General features: G+C 32.8%; 1 protein-coding gene and 1 long non-coding RNA gene across 2 annotated transcripts; one reads left to right on the plus strand and one right to left on the minus strand.

Moving 5' to 3' along the window:
* Positions 1 to 5,290: 5,290 nt before the first annotated feature.
* On the minus strand, positions 5,291 to 11,473 carry LOC120426516 (uncharacterized). The gene is made up of 2 exons (XR_005606710.2): positions 9,458 to 11,473; positions 5,291 to 6,216 (listed from the first exon to the last, which is right to left on the minus strand). It is a non-coding gene; the product is annotated as an uncharacterized LOC120426516 (long non-coding RNA).
* Positions 11,474 to 14,644: 3,171 nt separating this feature from the next.
* LOC120426519 (aarF domain-containing kinase 1) lies at positions 14,645 to 17,068 on the plus strand. Its single transcript, XM_039591287.2, has 2 exons — positions 14,645 to 14,887; positions 15,315 to 17,068. Exon 2 carries the CDS (start codon positions 15,333 to 15,335, stop codon positions 16,887 to 16,889), a length of 1,557 nt encoding a protein of 518 aa, XP_039447221.1. The 5' UTR covers positions 14,645 to 14,887; positions 15,315 to 15,332; the 3' UTR covers positions 16,890 to 17,068.
* Positions 17,069 to 18,116: the final 1,048 nt, after the last annotated feature.

The raw sequence follows: 18,116 nt of genomic DNA on the forward strand, positions 1-18,116 counted from the left end.
TAGTGTGTTCATTATTCTTTCTGGACATAAAATACAATTTGTTAGTTTTATGTCCATATATTCTTTGAAAATATTTATAAGTTGTGGAACTCAAAAATTGTTTTTGTAATTGTTATTCTGAATATTCTTGGAAAAATTTCTTCATATACATTGTCTTCATTTGTTCCAATTTTCAATATAATCTGATTTGCAAAATAATTCAATGGCTTTTCGGTACATTTGATGAATTCAGAATCGTCAGTGTCTGCTGAATGAGCACCGATTTCATCTGATACTTCACTTAAATTTATTTCTGAATTTAACCTTCGGGAAGTCGCGTGTTTTGGCATTTCTTACAAGTGCCGTTACAAAGTGTGTACAAAGTACACGTACGCGACTGCCCGTGGGTTAAACGTGATAAACTGTCTGCCACCACGTTTTGTTTTCCTGGGCGATAACGAGGATCTATTTCAAACTCGCTTAACGAGGATCTATTTCAAACTCGCTTAAGGGGATAATTCAGAAAATTTATTGAATCCGCTTAAATGATGATTTTCAATCTCTCCTGTAAGTTTCATGAAGATATTTCATGAATAAACTGAGTTAGAGACGATTTAAACTCAAAATTTTGCCATGCGCAAAGCGGACTGTCAAACTTTGAAAGCGTTTTTCTCGAAACACCGAGTTGATTTACCGTAAACTGGGGTCAATCGGGACACATGGGGCGAATTGGGACAGCAGTTTTAACCATGTTGGAGCACAATATTTTGATTTTTCTGGTTGGTTTCGGTTAGAACAGACTCAGGCCAACAAAATGTGTACATCCATTTCCAAATTTAAAAACTTTAAGCTTTAAGATATATCCCGTGTGCATGACGAAGCCCGATTTTAAAATTTTGTTTTTAAAAAAAATACAAAAATCATAAACTGACAATTTTTTATATGAAAAATACAAAAATATTTTTATCTTTTTTTAAATAAGCTTTTTGAAAATCAGCCTTCGTCATGCACATAGGACCGTTATAACGAGTCTTCACCAAAATTTTGAACCGATTTGGTCATAGCAGTGTTGAGATATCGTGGCACCCGATTTTCGAAACTGCTAACTTCAAATAGCTATATCTCGGTAATGATACAACCAAATGTCCTCAAATTTGTTTGTAAACAGATGAAAATGTATATTTTAATACCCTGAAAACAGATTTAAAAAAAATTAAATGTGTGCTCATGCCAACCTCTGACTTTTTTCCCAAATTACATGTATATAACCCCTTAACGCCAAGCGCCAATGAACCAATCTATTGTTAGGACCTTTTAAATTTAAACCGTAGGTCAAAGGCTTATGATCCGTATACAGAATAAATTTTTGACCGAACAAGTAGGGTCTAAAATATTTACATGCCCATACGACTGCAAGCAGTTCTATTTCTATTGTAGAATAATTTTCTTCAGATTTATTAAGGGTTCTTGAAGCAAATGCGATTGGTTTATCGCTTCCAATCGTGCCTTGAGATAAAACAGCGCCAAGAGCAAAATTCGAAGCATCTGTTGTCAAGATAAATTGTTTTGAGAAGTCCGGGTACTGCAAAATGTCGCTTCCGGTTAAAATTTGCTTGCATCTATTAAATGCACTTATGAATTCATTGGTATGCTTAATACCTACGTCTTTTCTCAATGAATTGGTAAGGGGTTTTGCTATCTTAGCAAAATCCTTAATAAATTTTCTATAATACCCTAAAATTCCAAGAAATCCCCGAAGTTTCTTTAGAAATTCACTTTTATCTGTCTGTATTTTTAAATTTGATGCTCTCAAGGCATTGAAACGTTTTTAAGTACAAATGGCATGCAACCGTATTCGTAGTGCCCTTCTTCTGTAGAAAAAGCTGTTTTACAGATATCTTGTGGATCCATCTTAATTTGATGGAATCCAGCTGCCAAATCTAATGTGGTGAAGTAATGACATCTGCCCAGTTTGTCAAGAAAATCATTTATGTTTGGAATGGGGAACTTGTCATCAATAGTTTTAGCATTAAGCTTTCTATAGACGACAACAAGTTGCCACTTTTTCTCGCCAGAAGCATCAATCTTTTTCGGGACTATCCAGATTGGAGAAGTCCACGGTGATGCCGAAGGCCTTATTATACCTTCTTTTAGCATTTTTTTTTTATTTGAGTACTAACTTCCTCTTTATGACAAAATGGATATCTATAATTTTTTTTGATGAACTGGTATGTCATCTTTTGTTCTAATTTTGTGTTCCACCCCAGTAGAAGTGGAGAGAGCTTCTTCTTTTAAATGAAAAACATCCTGATTTTCATTCAAAATTTTCATAAGCTTCTCTTTTTCCTCAACGTTGAGATGTGATAATCTTAAACTATCGATCAATTTATGAAATCTCGTTATGTGTTGAGTTGATGAATTGAGTTGTATGTGAGTATTAATTTCGTTTCGTTGAATAAGTTCAAAATTGTTGACTTTGTTTTTAATTGGGTGTAGAACTGTTAGCATTTGATTAAAGTTTGATTCGTTCCTTAGGGCCATGATTGCCTTTTTGTTTGAAGCCTTGTAAACTCCAGGGATGAAAAAAAAATTTTTGGGGCAATTTCTTCTTCTTTAAAATAAAATTCTCCATCAAACTCACACGGAATTTCCACGATTTGAATTGTTTGGGCAGTAATTTAAGTTTTTATCAATTCTGGAATTTTTTTATACATTTTTATGTTGTTGTTAAATATTTTTAGATAATTATGTTTTTTTCCGCTTCTAGGTCTTGTAAGGTTTCGTAACCTATAAGACCGTCAAAGTACTCGTGAAAATCGAGAATGAAAAAATCGATTTTTTTCTCACTTATTTCTGGAAAAGGGTTAAATTTTACAAATTGATCAATTATATGGTTTCCAGAAATATTTGAAATAATTTTTGGTTTTGATAATTTCAAACCATGTTTTATTATTTTAGGACTAACGTAATTTTTATTAGATCCTGTATCGATAAGAAATTTGAATTTAGATTTTAATTTAATGTAACCCGGGCAGACGGTAATAACAAAATGCATGCCATTTCAATAACAAATACTGTTAAAATAAGAAAAAGCGTTATGGAATATTATTGCAAAATCCATTTTTGCATAAGAGTGTAATAACAGTTTATGTTATCATAACAAAATTTGTTATTGGTCTGATATTGGCTGAGAGCCAAAACAACTTTGGAATAACATTTTTTGTTATGGAAAAATAACTCCAACTTTATTGGGATGATCGGATTAGTTGTTAAAATAACAAAAAATAATAACAAAGATTTGTTCGAAGAATAACTCAAAATGTTATTAGTCTGTTATTACAATAACAATCCAATAACAAAAAAATCATAACTGTGAATAACAAATCTTGTTATAAATAACATAAAATGTTATTGGCCTAGTATTTTCAAATATCAAAAAATGTTATTCCCACGTTATTTCCGTCTGCTCGGGAAGGAATGAAATTTTTTCCGATTATGTCTGGAGATTCTCTTCGCTGACCACTAAAATTTTTTTGTTTGATCTTCAGTCCCATCTCCCATCTTCAGATGGTTTGCTTATAACAATGTTTTCATGTTCTGGCGTTTCAATTTCATCTGTATTGATGTTCTGTAATTCATCAATTTTAAAATTATTATTATTAGAATTTCTTGATCTCAATGAAGGATCGACCTCCATTGGTATTGGCTTAGGCTGTATAGATTTTTTTATACTGGTGTAGCTGCATATTTGGTTTTATTTGTTGCATGGGTTTAGTTAAGGATTGATTTGCAATCGGAAACTTGGCCTGAATGAAATTGTTAAATGGAATCATTCGATTTGGATATTGAGTAAAATATTGAATATTCGGATTCATTTGTTTGTATTGATTTAAATTATTGAAAGGGAGCCATATTTTGATACATCTCGATTTTTGTTGGTAAAACTTCTGGAGCTTCTAACAATTTTGCCCTGTTTATCAGGAGCATGAGCATTCTTTCCACTTTTCCGTAGAACTCATCCAAGGATGTTGAATTCGATAATTTGTGAAGGTCTCTTATAATGGCGTCATCGTCTCTTTTATCGCTGAAATGCAGTAAAAGGCACTGTTTAATTTCCTCCCAGGTTTCTGACGGAGCTGTTTCCACAGTGTCCACGAATATTTTAGATTTGATTGCTTGAGATGTGGTGAGTTCAAAATCGCTGTGGTGAGTTTTCATTCAAATTGACCGATATATTGTAGATTGATGGATTTAAAACTATTTTACGCCTAATTATCTGTAATCAGAACAATTTTAATGCTGTTTGGAACATTAAGATGACATATTTTAATCATTGCAAGTTTGAAAAACTTAATGACAAAAACCACTGGTTTGCAGCCCTGCCACCGGAGCTAATCTTTCTTTTACGCGCCCCAAAATGCGAATAATAACTGCTTTCGGGTGTTGTGTTGCGGCTGCACGCGTGAAATCTAAGCGAATTCCGCGAAAAGATAAATCAAATCTAAGCTTCTCAGCAGCAGCACTTCATGGAGCTTGTGGCGGTACCTTTTCGGCACTCCGACACATTCAGAAGCACACGAACCATTCATAAGACTTCACGTCATATTCATCATCCAAAGAGCGGGTTTCGTTCGCACCTCGGCAATGTTTGTTTGAATAAACCTCAGCCCCACATTGCGCGATCATCACGATCATCACGCGAATCTTTCTCACCTCTGGTTGTGGGGTAATTTCAGCGCATCACACGATTTTTTATTTCTTTGTAATCATTTGGGTGGATGGTTTAATTCAGCGTGCCGTTAAGATTAGCTTGTTGCTTCTTTGAATAAGATCTACTCGGTGGCTTCCGGAATCGTTGTCAAGACATTGTTGATTTACGATGGCTTAGAAGTGCTGTATTAAGATAGTGATGTTGATAGCTGAGAGAGAAAACTACTTTTGTGGTTGAAAAAGATACAATTTTACGAATGGGGTCAATTCTGTTTTTTGTCATCAGAATCTTCGATCCTGATAAATTTGTCGTAGCTCTGAATTTAGCAGGACTGCAGATCGGTGACATGTTTTGTTTACACACGCGCAAAATTGATATGCAGGCTTGCTGCAAAATCTGTTATAAATGGTAACATAACGACTATGACAGATTTTGATACATTTGTTTCCTGTGGGTGTAAGAAAAAAATTAAGAAAAAATAGACAGTTTCAATTCGAATGGAGTATATAAGTTATGTACGGGGTTCCCGGGAAGCGGGCCATGTTGGCTGCTTCCCGGCCCGTGGGGAGGTTCGGACGATTAACTTCAGCACTGCACTGGTTGAAGGATGAAACTTGACTGACTGATTTATTATTTCAGAAAGAATGCTTAGTATGACAAGTCTGCAAGTGTTGGTGCAATACGGCTAGGGGTGCCAGGCCGTAACTACCCCATCGTTAGACTCGAATCGTCTCGATTCGACTTTAAAAAACTGTTTTAGTTTTTTTTTTTCTCTGAGTTCCACTGATGTGCTCGAGTTGCTGCGGAGTTCGTCCAAGGGCGGATGCCTGACGTATCGAGGACATCACATTCCCAATGACTGTTCCAGGCTAGACGGAGTCCTGACGTGTCGAGGGCCTCACAAATCTAGTTGTCTGGAGCCCCGGGATGGCAACAGGAAGGATTCCTGACGTATCATGGATATCACATTCCTAGCATTTGGTTGATGTGGCTCAGGCTCATAAGAATTATGAGAATTTTCTGGTTTGATTTAAACGATTTCTTGCTAACTTGTCCTACCAAACTTAATTCTAACAGCGATATTCGGTGTACAGTTTCTTAGTAGCATCCATCAGAATTTTTGCAGGCTAAGGCTTTTGGAAGGGACAAAAGCACTTGGGTTGAGGTTGAGCTATGTCTGCTCTCTCCTCAATCACGGCATAAAACCCTTTTTTTTTTGTTCTTTTCGTTAACGCCACAATGATTACGAATTTTACAATTACAACTCATTCTTCATATCCATTACTACCTCTCCAACGCTGGTTAGGTTCATTGGGGAGAAATTAGCCTGGTTGTTTTGCACGTCTGCTGCTTTCCCTAGACGTGGTTACCAAGCGGGTGTTGAGTGAATATGGTGGAAGTCTAAAAGTAAAAAGCGTTAGAAATATCAAATAAAAGAAGGAATGAAGATGCTATTGATTTTTTTTTTTTCGATGCTGTTTGCCTGCCAGTCCTCGGTTTCGGCTCGTGATTATCATCCTGATTCTCTATGGATCAAAAAGTATTGGTTAATATTCGATGTTTATAGTGAAAGTAAAAGACAGATAACAGTAGAGATAGACAACTTACAACAAGTACACAAAATGTTACACAGAAAATGCCAATACAACGACTCCTCCATCGTCAAACAAAGGTGCATTTTCTCTTTCAGCATTATGGTAGTCATGATGCTGTTTTTGTGTATTTGATACTTATTGTAAAAGTAAAAGGCGGATGAAAGTAAAGTAAATAGCTTACATTTAGTAAATAAAATGTTTAACAAAAATGCCAATGAAAATCTTCAAATTGGGGCTCCAATTGAGCAACACGACCATATGATAATATTGTGCGAATCGACCTCGGATAATTTGATGAAAACAGAATTAATTTCAGGAAAAAAAAATACATCATGCTTTGTAACATGTTTGTAATGCCCGTCCATTTTTTTCTTTTTTTTTTTTTTTTTTTTTTTTGGGTTAGGGAATTTTAAAAGTAATGTGAAAACACAATGGTGAAAAATTGTCAAGCTAGTTCGTAATTTCAAATTACAAATTTCCAAGTTTGTAATACTGAATTACAAACATGGAAAAAAAAAATATATTTATATTGAATGTAATCTAAGATTACGTAATCCTCGATTACAATTCACTTGTACCCTTTGTATTTCCATGTAATAATGGATTACAATAAAATTACACAACGTCTCAATTTTTTAAGTTTTTAAAAAATTTTAATTTTTAATTTTTAATTTTTAATTTTTAATTTTTAATTTTTAATTTTTAATTTTTAATTTTTAATTTTTAATTTTTAATTTTTAATTTTTAATTTTTAATTTTTAATTTTTAATTTTTAATTTTTAATTTTTAATTTTTAATTTTTAATTTTTAATTTTTAATTTTTAATTTTTAATTTTTAATTTTTAATTTTTAATTTTTAATTTTTAATTTTTAATTTTTAATTTTTAATTTTTAATTTTTAATTTTTAATTTTTAATTTTTAATTTTTAATTTTTAATTTTTAATTTTTAATTTTTAATTTTTAATTTTTAATTTTTAATTTTTAATTTTTAATTTTTAATTTTTAATTTTTAATTTTTAATTTTTAATTTTTAATTATTAATTTTTAATTTTTAATTTTTAATTTTTAATTTTTAATTTTTAATTTTTAATTTTTAATTTTTAATTTTTAATTTTTAATTTTTAATTTTTAATTTTTAATTTTTAATTTTTAATTTTTAATTTTTAATTTTTAATTTTTAATTTTTAATTTTTAATTTTTAATTTTTAATTTTTAATTTTAATTTTTAATTTTTAATTTTTAATTTTTAATTTTTAATTTTTAATTTTTAATTTTTAATTTTTAATTTTTAATTTTTAATTTTTAATTTTTAATTTTTAATTTTTAATTTTTAATTTTTAATTTTTAATTTTTAATTTTTAATTTTTAATTTTTAATTTTTAATTTTTAATTTTTAATTTTTAATTTTTAATTTTTAATTTTTAATTTTTAATTTTTAATTTTTAATTTTTAATTTTTAATTTTTAATTTTTAATTTTTAATTTTTAATTTTTAATTTTTAATTTTTAATTTTTAATTTTTAATTTTTAATTTTTAATTTTTAATTTTAAATTTTAAATTTTTAATTTTTAATTTTTTATTTTTAATTTTTAATTTTTAATTTTTTATTTTTAATTTTTAATTTTTAATTTTTAATTTTTAATTTTTAATTTTTAATTTTTAATTTTTAATTTTTAATTTTTAATTTTTAATTTTTAATTTTTAATTTTTAATTTTTAATTTTTAATTTTTAATTTTTAATTTTTAATTTTTAATTTTTAATTTTTAATTTTTAATTTTTAATTTTTAATTTTTAATTTTTAATTTTTAATTTTTAATTTTTAATTTTTAATTTTTAATTTTTAATTTTTAATTTTTAATTTTTAATTTTTAATTTTTAATTTTTAATTTTTAATTTTTAATTTTTAATTTTTAATTTTTAATTTTTAATTTTTAATTTTTAATTTTTAATTTTTAATTTTTAATTTTTAATTTTTAATTTTTAATTTTTAATTTTTAATTTTAATTTTTAATTTTTAATTTTTAATTTTTAATTTTTAATTTTTAATTTTTAATTTTTAATTTTTAATTTTTAATTTTTAATTTTTAATTTTTAATTTTTAATTTTTAATTTTTAATTTTTAATTTTTAATTTTTAATTTTTAATTTTTAATTTTTAATTTTTAATTTTTAATTTTTAATTTTTAATTTTTAATTTTTAATTTTTAATTTTTAATTTTTAATTTTTAATTTTTAATTTTTAATTTTTAATTTTTAATTTTTAATTTTTAATTTTTAATTTTTAATTTTTAATTTTTAATTTTTAATTTTAATTTTTAATTTTTAATTTTTAATTTTTAATTTTTAATTTTTAATTTTTAATTTTTAATTTTTAATTTTTAATTTTTAATTTTTAATTTTTAATTTTTAATTTTTAATTTTTAATTTTTAATTTTTAATTTTTAATTTTTAATTTTTAATTTTTAATTTTTAATTTTTAATTTTTAATTTTTAATTTTTAATTTTTAATTTTTAATTTTTAATTTTTAATTTTTAATTTTTAATTTTTAATTTTTAATTTTTAATTTTTAATTTTTAATTTTTAATTTTTAATTTTTAATTTTTAATTTTTAATTTTTAATTTTTAATTTTTAATTTTTAATTTTTAATTTTTAATTTTTAATTTTTAATTTTTAATTTTTAATTTTTAATTTTTAATTTTTAATTTTTATAGAACTCTTTTGGTTTTGGATATTTCGTTGCAATCGTGCAGCGCGACGACCATGTCAAAGCATTTTCTGCTGACCATCGTATCGTTCAAATATCGTCTTCTTTCCTACGCGGTGACGACCGTTTCAAAGCATTTTCTGCTGACCATCGTATCATCCACATATCGTCTTCGTTCATACGCGGGGGGTTTTTTTTTCTTCACTTAAATTTACGGCAAAATCTAATTTTGCCCTATACTAAAACCTTATAGCCTGTGTCGACTACGATTTCGCAATATCGACACAGGAAATTGCTGGTTAACCAGACTTTTTGTCCTAAATTTATTGCAAAATCTAATTTTGCCCTATGCTAAACACTTATAGCCTGTGTCGACTACGATTTCGCAATATCGACACAGGAAATTGCTGGTGAACCAGACTTTTTGCCCTACATTTATTGTACTAAAACTTAATAATTACTTACCTTAAGTCTCGGTAATCCACCGAGACGACCGACTGCGCCAGTTATGTACGGGGTTCCCGGGAAGCGGGCCATGTTGGCTGCTTCCCGGCCCGTGGGGAGGTTCGGACGATTAACTTCAGCACTGCACTGGTTGAAGGATGAAACTTGACTGACTGATTTATTATTTCAGAAAGAATGCTTAGTATGACAAGTCTGCAAGTGTTGGTGCAATACGGCTAGGGGTGCCAGGCCGTAACTTATATATTGAAAAACTATATTTCAACAATAATAAACCATTAATATTTAACGATAAATCTCACACTGCTAGATGGATGATTTTTTTTCGTTTCTCATAATGTCAAACGTATTGTTCCTGCTCACACGCAAAGAAGCAGCCGTAATAATTGGCGCTCATCTTGCGCACAAACAACTTTGTCCCGGAATTCAAACAATCTTCGCCAGTAGCCGGCTCTTAATGGCTTTTCGAAAGTTTATCACAACCCAAAGATCGACAATTGGATGTGTCGGGCCTGCCGGAGGGGATTATCCAACCCGCTCGATCTCCGACGACCACGTGATTTGCGGTCCATAATTGGGCGAATAATGTTCCACTTTTGAGCCCATTTTCTCGTAACTTTGTTTCAATTTGTTCGTCTTCGGAACTTGTGGCATGATGTCACCGTACTATATGACCAAGACTGTATTAAATAGCTGTAACACTTAGATAATGCGTGATCGTACTTTACTTTAAATCAAACTAATCTCTGTATTTGAATCTCCTCATGACTTTATAAATACTCACTAATGTAAAAATATTCCATTTTAAAAAGCAAACAAACTATACTCAACTCATTTTATGTGCATAGGAAATAAACCTGCCGTCAAAGATAGTTACAAGCGCTGTGTTCAAGGTGCACAATTCGAGGTTCTTTACGGGCCACGTGTCCGCCAACTGGGCGATGTAAGAGACGCAACAACAAAATTCCAACCTATTCAAGACTCTATTTGTACATACACAAAACAGTAGGAAGAAGGCAAGCGAAAACGAAGCCCAGAATCAAACAAGTCAAGTTATGCTAATGAAATGCACAATAAACAAACGGTTTTATTTATACTCATCCGAGAAAATCTCGGCAGAATCCAAAACGGTAGTGGAGAAAACGAACATTAGCTCTGCATGGAGGCAGTCTGGGCTGGCAAAGATAAAGGCAAAGGAAAGCAAACATTAAAAATGAGCAATGAGCGAGCCGAGAAGCTGCTGTAGGTCGAGCTGAAATAAAGTTTATAATTTTATTTTTAATAATTCGTTCTGTCTCGACGATAAAGAAAAATCATCTCAGCACTGACAAAGCGTTCGAAATATAGGTTAAAAATGCTTTAAAACAGTTTCCTTTGCCCGAAACCGAACCGTACATGCTTTGATATGATATAGCGTAAGGAATGAGGTTAAACAATATGCACATTAAGCATTTGAGAGAGCAAGTATTAAACTGCTACTTAGGCATACATTTGCGGCAGCAGCTTCAAACATCTACAACGTGATCTACTTACGCATAAGACTTTTTCGCTTTAAGTAAGTTATTAGCAGAAAATAAAAACAGTGAAGACTATAGAGCGGCAGAGACTTATTTATAAATACAAAAGTGCGAGAACAAATTTTTAGCTGCTTATTGCAAAAGAAAAGAGTGATTTTGCTTCATGTAAAGTATTTGTACTTAGTAAACATAACATATAAGACCAACGAAGACTCATTGAGCAAGTAATATCAATTTAGTAACCACATTTTAACGGTATTTTATATATTGCATACAGCGTTGCTGCATTTTTTAGGGCCGACAAAACAAAAATAGTGGTGGTTTGACCAGTGAGAGTTTTACAATCTAAAAACAAAATATGCATCATGCTCTAGCTTTAAGGTGTATTGAGTATATTTATGTTACTTTACACGGACAAGAGAAGAAAAAAAAACTAGAATAATGCATTGCGGTAATCAAATCGTATTTTAAGGAATGAATAAAATAAGTTTTTGAAGCTGAAAGTAAACATTATGTTCTATCTCTACAAAAAATATTGAGAAATCCTGTTTTGTGTTGAAATGTGATGATTTTTGGGCTGAAAATCTGTAACACACTTTTCTTATTTCTTTGAAAAAATTGAATGTTTTCAGACCAGGGGGGGCAAAAAAATGTGTTACAAAGAACTTCAAATTTTGAATGGAAATTTAAGTGCAATCAGCTGAAATCAATTTAAAATGCATTCCCCCTTGAAAATGTTCGATAATTAGTATCGCAAAAAGTATTTTTCACTGAAAAAATTGTTTTCGTCAAATCTTGCATTTTTTTTTTAAACTAATGATTGCAAAACAACTGAACCAGTGTAAAATACATTTTAAAACACATTTTGCATTCAAATGTTCAGACTTTGGCTTGTTATTTAGGTACATTTTTATATTTTTTTTTATTATTTTTTTTTTTTTGCAACTATAGAGATTTTCTCCATTAAGCATATGTTCCTTTAGGGTGTAATATGGTTGTATGGAAAAAAATAAAATTGTCCAAATCTAATGAGCACAGCTACTTTTCAGTTCCTTTTGGGGTCCTAAACAACTCCCCAAAGTCTGGGACCGATTGGTTTAGTCCTGACTTTGCGCAAAGCGATTAAATTTTCTATGGGAATTTGTATGGGGAAAATCATTTTTTTGGATTTTGATATTTATAAATTTCACGCATCACGCTGTACTTAAACCGGATTCATATTCGAATACTCTGAAAGATGCTCTACAACTTTCCCGAAGAGAGTATGGTGCTAACTTGCTCCTATAAAAAGATACAGCGTGTTCAAAACTCGTCTAAAACGTGTTTTTTGCTCGAAAATCACGTTTTAGACGAGTTTTGAGGACGCTGTATCTTCTTTCAGGGGCAAGTTAGCACCATACTCTCCTCGGGAAAGTTGTAGAGCACCTTCCAGAGCATCCGAATATGAATCCGGTTTTGGTACAGCGTGAAACTTGGATTTTTTAAATATTAAAATTCAAAAAAAAATATTTTTCCCATACAAATTTATATGGAAAATTGAATCGCTTTGCGCAAAGTGAGGACTAAACCAATCATTCCCAAACTTTGGGGAGTTGTTTAGGACCCCAAAAGGAACTGAAAAAATGCTGTGCTGGAAAATCGATTTTGATATTACACCCTAATGTTCCTTATTGTTAAACAGTGCCGATTTTTTTAAGTGTTTTCAGAATGATTTTAAAATTCAAAGCAATAAATTGATTGGGGAGATCACAACATTTGATCAAATGATTGATTTTTTGCCTTTGAAAATCGGACGATAAGTTGCCGTGATATCATCAGTAATAAATAAATGACTTTGAAAAAATACTATATTTTCATAAAACGTATCCAGGTTTTTAAGCGAAGATGGCGTTCGAATGTTGAACGTCCGAAATGTCAAAATCGCGCAGTAGCACCAACATTAAAAAAAAAATGCGGCTGTCATGCCATGGTACACTTTTTTCCTAATGTTGGTACCACTGCGTGATTTTGACATTTCGGGCGTTCACCATTCGAACGCCATTTTCGCTTAAAAAACTGGATACTTTTAGAGACTGTTTTAATTATTGTTATGTTAAAAAAAATCAAAACAAAATGTTATTACATTCTTTTTTAAATGTTTGTTTAAGGGTGGTTTTCATTAAATGAATTATTAAAAAATAAATTTTATCAATTGTTTTCAACTTTTATTTTACGATATTTCTAAGTAAAGGCTGATTTTTTTTTAGTTTGAAAATTAAAACTAATAATATTACAGTTATGCTACTGTCACAAATTGCAGAAACCATATTTTTATTTTATGTTAAAGGGCGATAAAAAACAAAACTTGAAATAAAATAGAGCCTTATCAGCAAAATATGTAACAATTCTAGAGTTTTTTGAATAGGTCCTATGAACATATGAGAGACAATAGCTTATAGGACCTTTTCAAAAAAAAAGTGTAGAATTATTTTTTATCAATAGGTTAGCCGTCAAATAAAGTAAAACTTAATTTTCAAACAAAAAACCAGAACTTATTTCGTTAATGATATGTGTGCTTCATGAGATTTTTTCTTGTCTATGACCATTTTGCATAATTGGTTTGTTCATACAAGTTTCCTTACAATATTAGCAGCTGTCCATTTTTTTTTTTTTGTAAATACGTGAAATTATGTTTCTTAGAAAGGAATTTTCTGATCGATCTGGGTCTTTGGCATTTTTGTAGAGATTAGGGTAGACTTCTATTATTCAAAAAAAATATCCCTAGAAGTTGATTTTACAAAATCCATATTTGGCCATTGCAAATATTTTTTGGAGTTCATGTCCTCGTAATAAAAAAAAAATTACAAGCCACAGTTTAACATTTAAATGGAAAAGTTATTTTTAAAATGCATTACACACCTGTCCAGATGTTTTGCAATCAAATGTTTTTGTGGTGCTAAACATTGCAATTCCATCAAAATTCAAAATAGGTTTAAACGTTTTTTTTTTTTCTTAGACTTCTATTTCCATTGAAATGTTGCTCCAAAAGTGATCAGGGAATATTAAACCGAACGCCATGGTTATTGAATATTGTACACAATTAGACTACATAATTTGGGGTTTTGAACTCAAATTTGATGTTAGGAGGAGCATGAAAAATAAAAATTAGTTTTGTTTATGATTTGATTATCCGAAGTTCTAATCGAGGTTCATATTTCTAAAGATTCGGAAAATTTTCTGTAAATTCGTCTGCAATTCATTGAAGATCGTTCTCGATCCTGCGAATCATTAAAATATAAAAAAAATGTGAAATGTTTGGTTTTCTTAGTTTTAATTATCGTTAAATTTGTGGATTTATTTTTTTTCTGAAATTTTATTTATTCAAAGAAACACTTTAAAATAGTTCTCAATTTAATAAAGGCCTTTTAAAAAAATTAATATTCAGGGAAATACATGTTTGGTTTGCTTGATTTATATTTTTTCTAAGTGCCTAGGGGAGCTCCCACAACGATTTCTTCCTCCGCGATGCGACGTCACGTGAGAACCCTACAAATTCGCTCAAACGTGTTGCACTGTTGCACGGACAACCTTCAGCTCCAAGTGGAAACACCATGGTTCGCCTAGCTTTGACACGACACGTCAAACACTTTCCCCCTCTGGTTCGCGGTTATCATGAATGAATCCGAGAGGGACCAGTCAGTCATTCTCCAGTCGCTTGAGAGCAAGCTCGCGCGTGTAGCGTAGTCGCGTATACGTACGCTAAGCTGGGTTGGTTTAATTACAGTTAGCTTAATTTGTAGGGGTGGTAGCCCAAAAGGAGTGTGCAACACACTTTCCCGTTGCTTTCGCCGAAGATGGATTAGCCCAGCCTGGAGTTGAGGTGTTGTTCCTAGTGTTGATTGTTACCCTTTTTCGTGAGCTGAAAGATAGAGTTAAGGTAGGTGACTTAAGCTCTAGTATCAAACTATTTACGTAAGTCATTACCCTTGAACCTCAAGCGCGCGCGTGTTGGAATGTCTCTCTGTTGTTTGTACATCTTGGCCGGGCCAAAAAACTGGTTTTTAAAGAGAAAATTGTAACTGTTATTTACATAAACGTGTCGCTGTTCTTGGGATTCGCCCAAGGAGATCCGCTGGTGGCCCTGCCACGGTGTTTGATAATAGCAGAGGACATATGGCAGAAGCTCGCACACCTGCCTTGACCAGGTGCTTGCGTGTTAAAGGCACGCGCATGACGCACCTTCCATGCCATGCCAGCGTGTGGTGAAATTCGAAGAAAGTTGTAAAATGTGTGTCAGCAGCGTGTCCCTTCTGGAGTTCCGTTTCGGTAATGATTTTTTAACATTTTTAATTTATGTTTTTCAGATAATTGTTGCGATCGAGATGTGGCCCACGAGGAGGCTGATCAAATACGGGCTTGTCGGAGGTTCACTTTTGGGAACCGCCGTAAGTCTTCACGCCAACGACTATGATATCAATTCGATAGGAATCGTTCGGCTGGGTCGCGCCGGAATGACCGTATTCGACATTGCTGTCACGTACAAAACAAACCTCTACAAGCGTGAATGGCCCGATAAGAAAGATCCGGAATATGTTAAGCTGAAGAGCGAAACGCACAAGTTGGCCGCGGAGAAGCTGCTGAACCTGTGCCGAACAAACAGGGGAGTGTACATTAAAGTAGGTCAGCATATCGGCGCCCTGGAGTACCTGCTCCCGTACGAGTACGTCAACACGATGAAGATCTTGCACAGCAACGCACCCCAGAATCCAATCGAAGATCTGTACAAGGTGATTCGGCAAGATCTGAAAAAGGACCCGGAGGAAATCTTTTCCTCGTTCGACCCGGAACCACTTGGAACCGCTTCGCTTGCCCAAGTCCATCGAGCAACGCTCAAGGATGGCACCGAAGTGGCCGTCAAGGTTCAACACCCGTACGTCCGGGGGAACTCCCTCGTGGACATCAAAACGATGGAGCTCCTGGTCAACCTAGTCACGTGGACCTTCCCGGACTTTAAGTTCCAGTGGCTGGTGAAGGAAACCAAACGAAACCTCCCCATCGAAATGGACTTTGAGAACGAGGGACACAACGCCGAAAAGGTGGCGGAAATGTTCAAGGACTACGCGTGGTTGAAAATCCCCAAAATCTACTGGGACTACACGACCTCCCGCGTCCTGGTGATGGAATACGTCAAGGGTGGCCAGGTCAACGACCTCGAATACATCCAGCAGCAAAAGCTCGACCCGTACGACATCGCGAACAAAATCGGTCAACTGTACGCCAACATGATCTTCCTGCGGGGCTTCGTCCACAGCGATCCCCACCCGGGCAACATTCTCGTTCGACGAACACCTAAAGGGGCCACCGAAGTTATCCTGCTCGACCACGGACTGTACGCTGACCTCACGGAAAAGTTCCGCTACGAATACTCGAAACTTTGGCTCAGCATCCTGAAGGTCGACCAGGCAGGCATGAAGCAGCACGCACAAGCCCTCGGCGTCCAAGGCAGCATGTGGGGCCTGTTCGCATGCATGGTCACCGGCCGACCCTGGAACTCGGTCATCAGCGGCATCGACAAGGTGAAGCAGGACGAGCAAGAGAAAGAAATGATGCAAACGGAGGGCAAACTCGTCATCCCGCACATCTCGGACGTGCTGGAAAAGGTGGACCGCCAGATGCTGCTGGTGCTCAAAACCAACGACCTCATCCGGGGCATCGAAACGACGCTCAAGACGCAAAACCGCAAGACGGCCTTCTGGGTGATGACCAAGTGCTGCGTCAAGAGCGTCGGCAACCGGGAGTACATGCAGGCGACCGATCCGTGGCGCAAGCTGTCCTCCTGTCTGCGCGAAAACTGGGCCATCCTCAAGCTGAACCTGTACTACCTCTACCAGGGCATCGTCAGCCTGTCGCTGCTGTCGGCGCTCAAGATGATATTCTAGTTTGGGTTCAATTGTTTTGTGTAATTTAACAAAGTTGAAGATGCTTGCGTTTCTGTTGTTCACCTTTAACTTTTAAGCTACTGTCGAAGATTTCCAACCGACAAACAGGTATGTTAGATTTATGGCTTGTTGCGTACACAAATCTTTATTTTCTAGCAAATATAATGCTGTCGATGTAACGTAAATCGTGTTTAATTAGTTCTAGAAAGAAATTCCTTCGATTCATAGAGCTCATTATTAATTATCCATTATAGAGATGACATTGCTCTTATCAACAGTGAGCCTAAACAATTATCATTTGTAAGGCTGTTGCAAATGTTTAGGCCTCTAAAATGTGTCGCCTTTTCAGTATTTTTTAAAAACAAATTTATTTTTCTTAAACTTATATCTCCAGATTTTCCACCGTCATCCTCCACTATAGTTCAAAAGATGTTTTTTGAGTCCCAAAATTTATTCTTACATATTTTGGGAGTCCAACTTTAGATTTGATTTCATGTGACAACCACAGGGCCACAAAGATGGCTACATAACTCGTAGGTTGCCTCGAATTACAGTGGCTCAGACTTAAAGGGAGCATCTTCAAATTACTGCCGCATTGAGAATTGTACAATCAATAAACTATTCTCCCCTTGTGATGTAGTTCTAGTATTCCACTATCCACATCCAATCACCACCAATGAAGTATACTAACCACTGTCCTGAGGCTCCCTCTCCGGTCCCCGGCTTGGATTCTGATTACAAATAAAAAGGAAAATCATATATGAGAAAAGGTCAATGCGGATGGCGACCAAATCGAGCTCAGTATCCCCTCACAAAGACTGGCAAGGGAAATTCTCGTATGTTTAGCAGGTTAAGCAATCACTCCTAATTCCATCCAATTTGCTGATTTTCACTATTTAAACATCTTATTTTGTAAAACTGTTGATGGAAACTTGCTTGCTCACTTCCTATTGAGCTATTTTTCACTCGGCTTCAGTCGAAAATGCTTTTTATGGGAAATAATTCTAGAGTCTTTTTAAAAAAAAGGACCTATAACAGGGTGACCACTCAAGTCCCATTTTCAAATTCCCGACATTTCCAGAAATTCAAATAATAGGCATTTCTTATCTAAAGAATGATTTCAAACAAAAACTCTTATTAAAAAAAAGTCAATATCAACCATCAAAAACAAATTAAAAAAAATATTTAGTTTTTCGTAAAAACAGAAACATAACAACAAATTCCTAA

The sequence above is a fragment of the Culex pipiens genome, chromosome 2, assembly GCF_016801865.2.
Source record: "Culex pipiens pallens isolate TS chromosome 2, TS_CPP_V2, whole genome shotgun sequence".
NCBI lineage: Eukaryota > Metazoa > Arthropoda > Insecta > Diptera > Culicidae > Culex > Culex pipiens.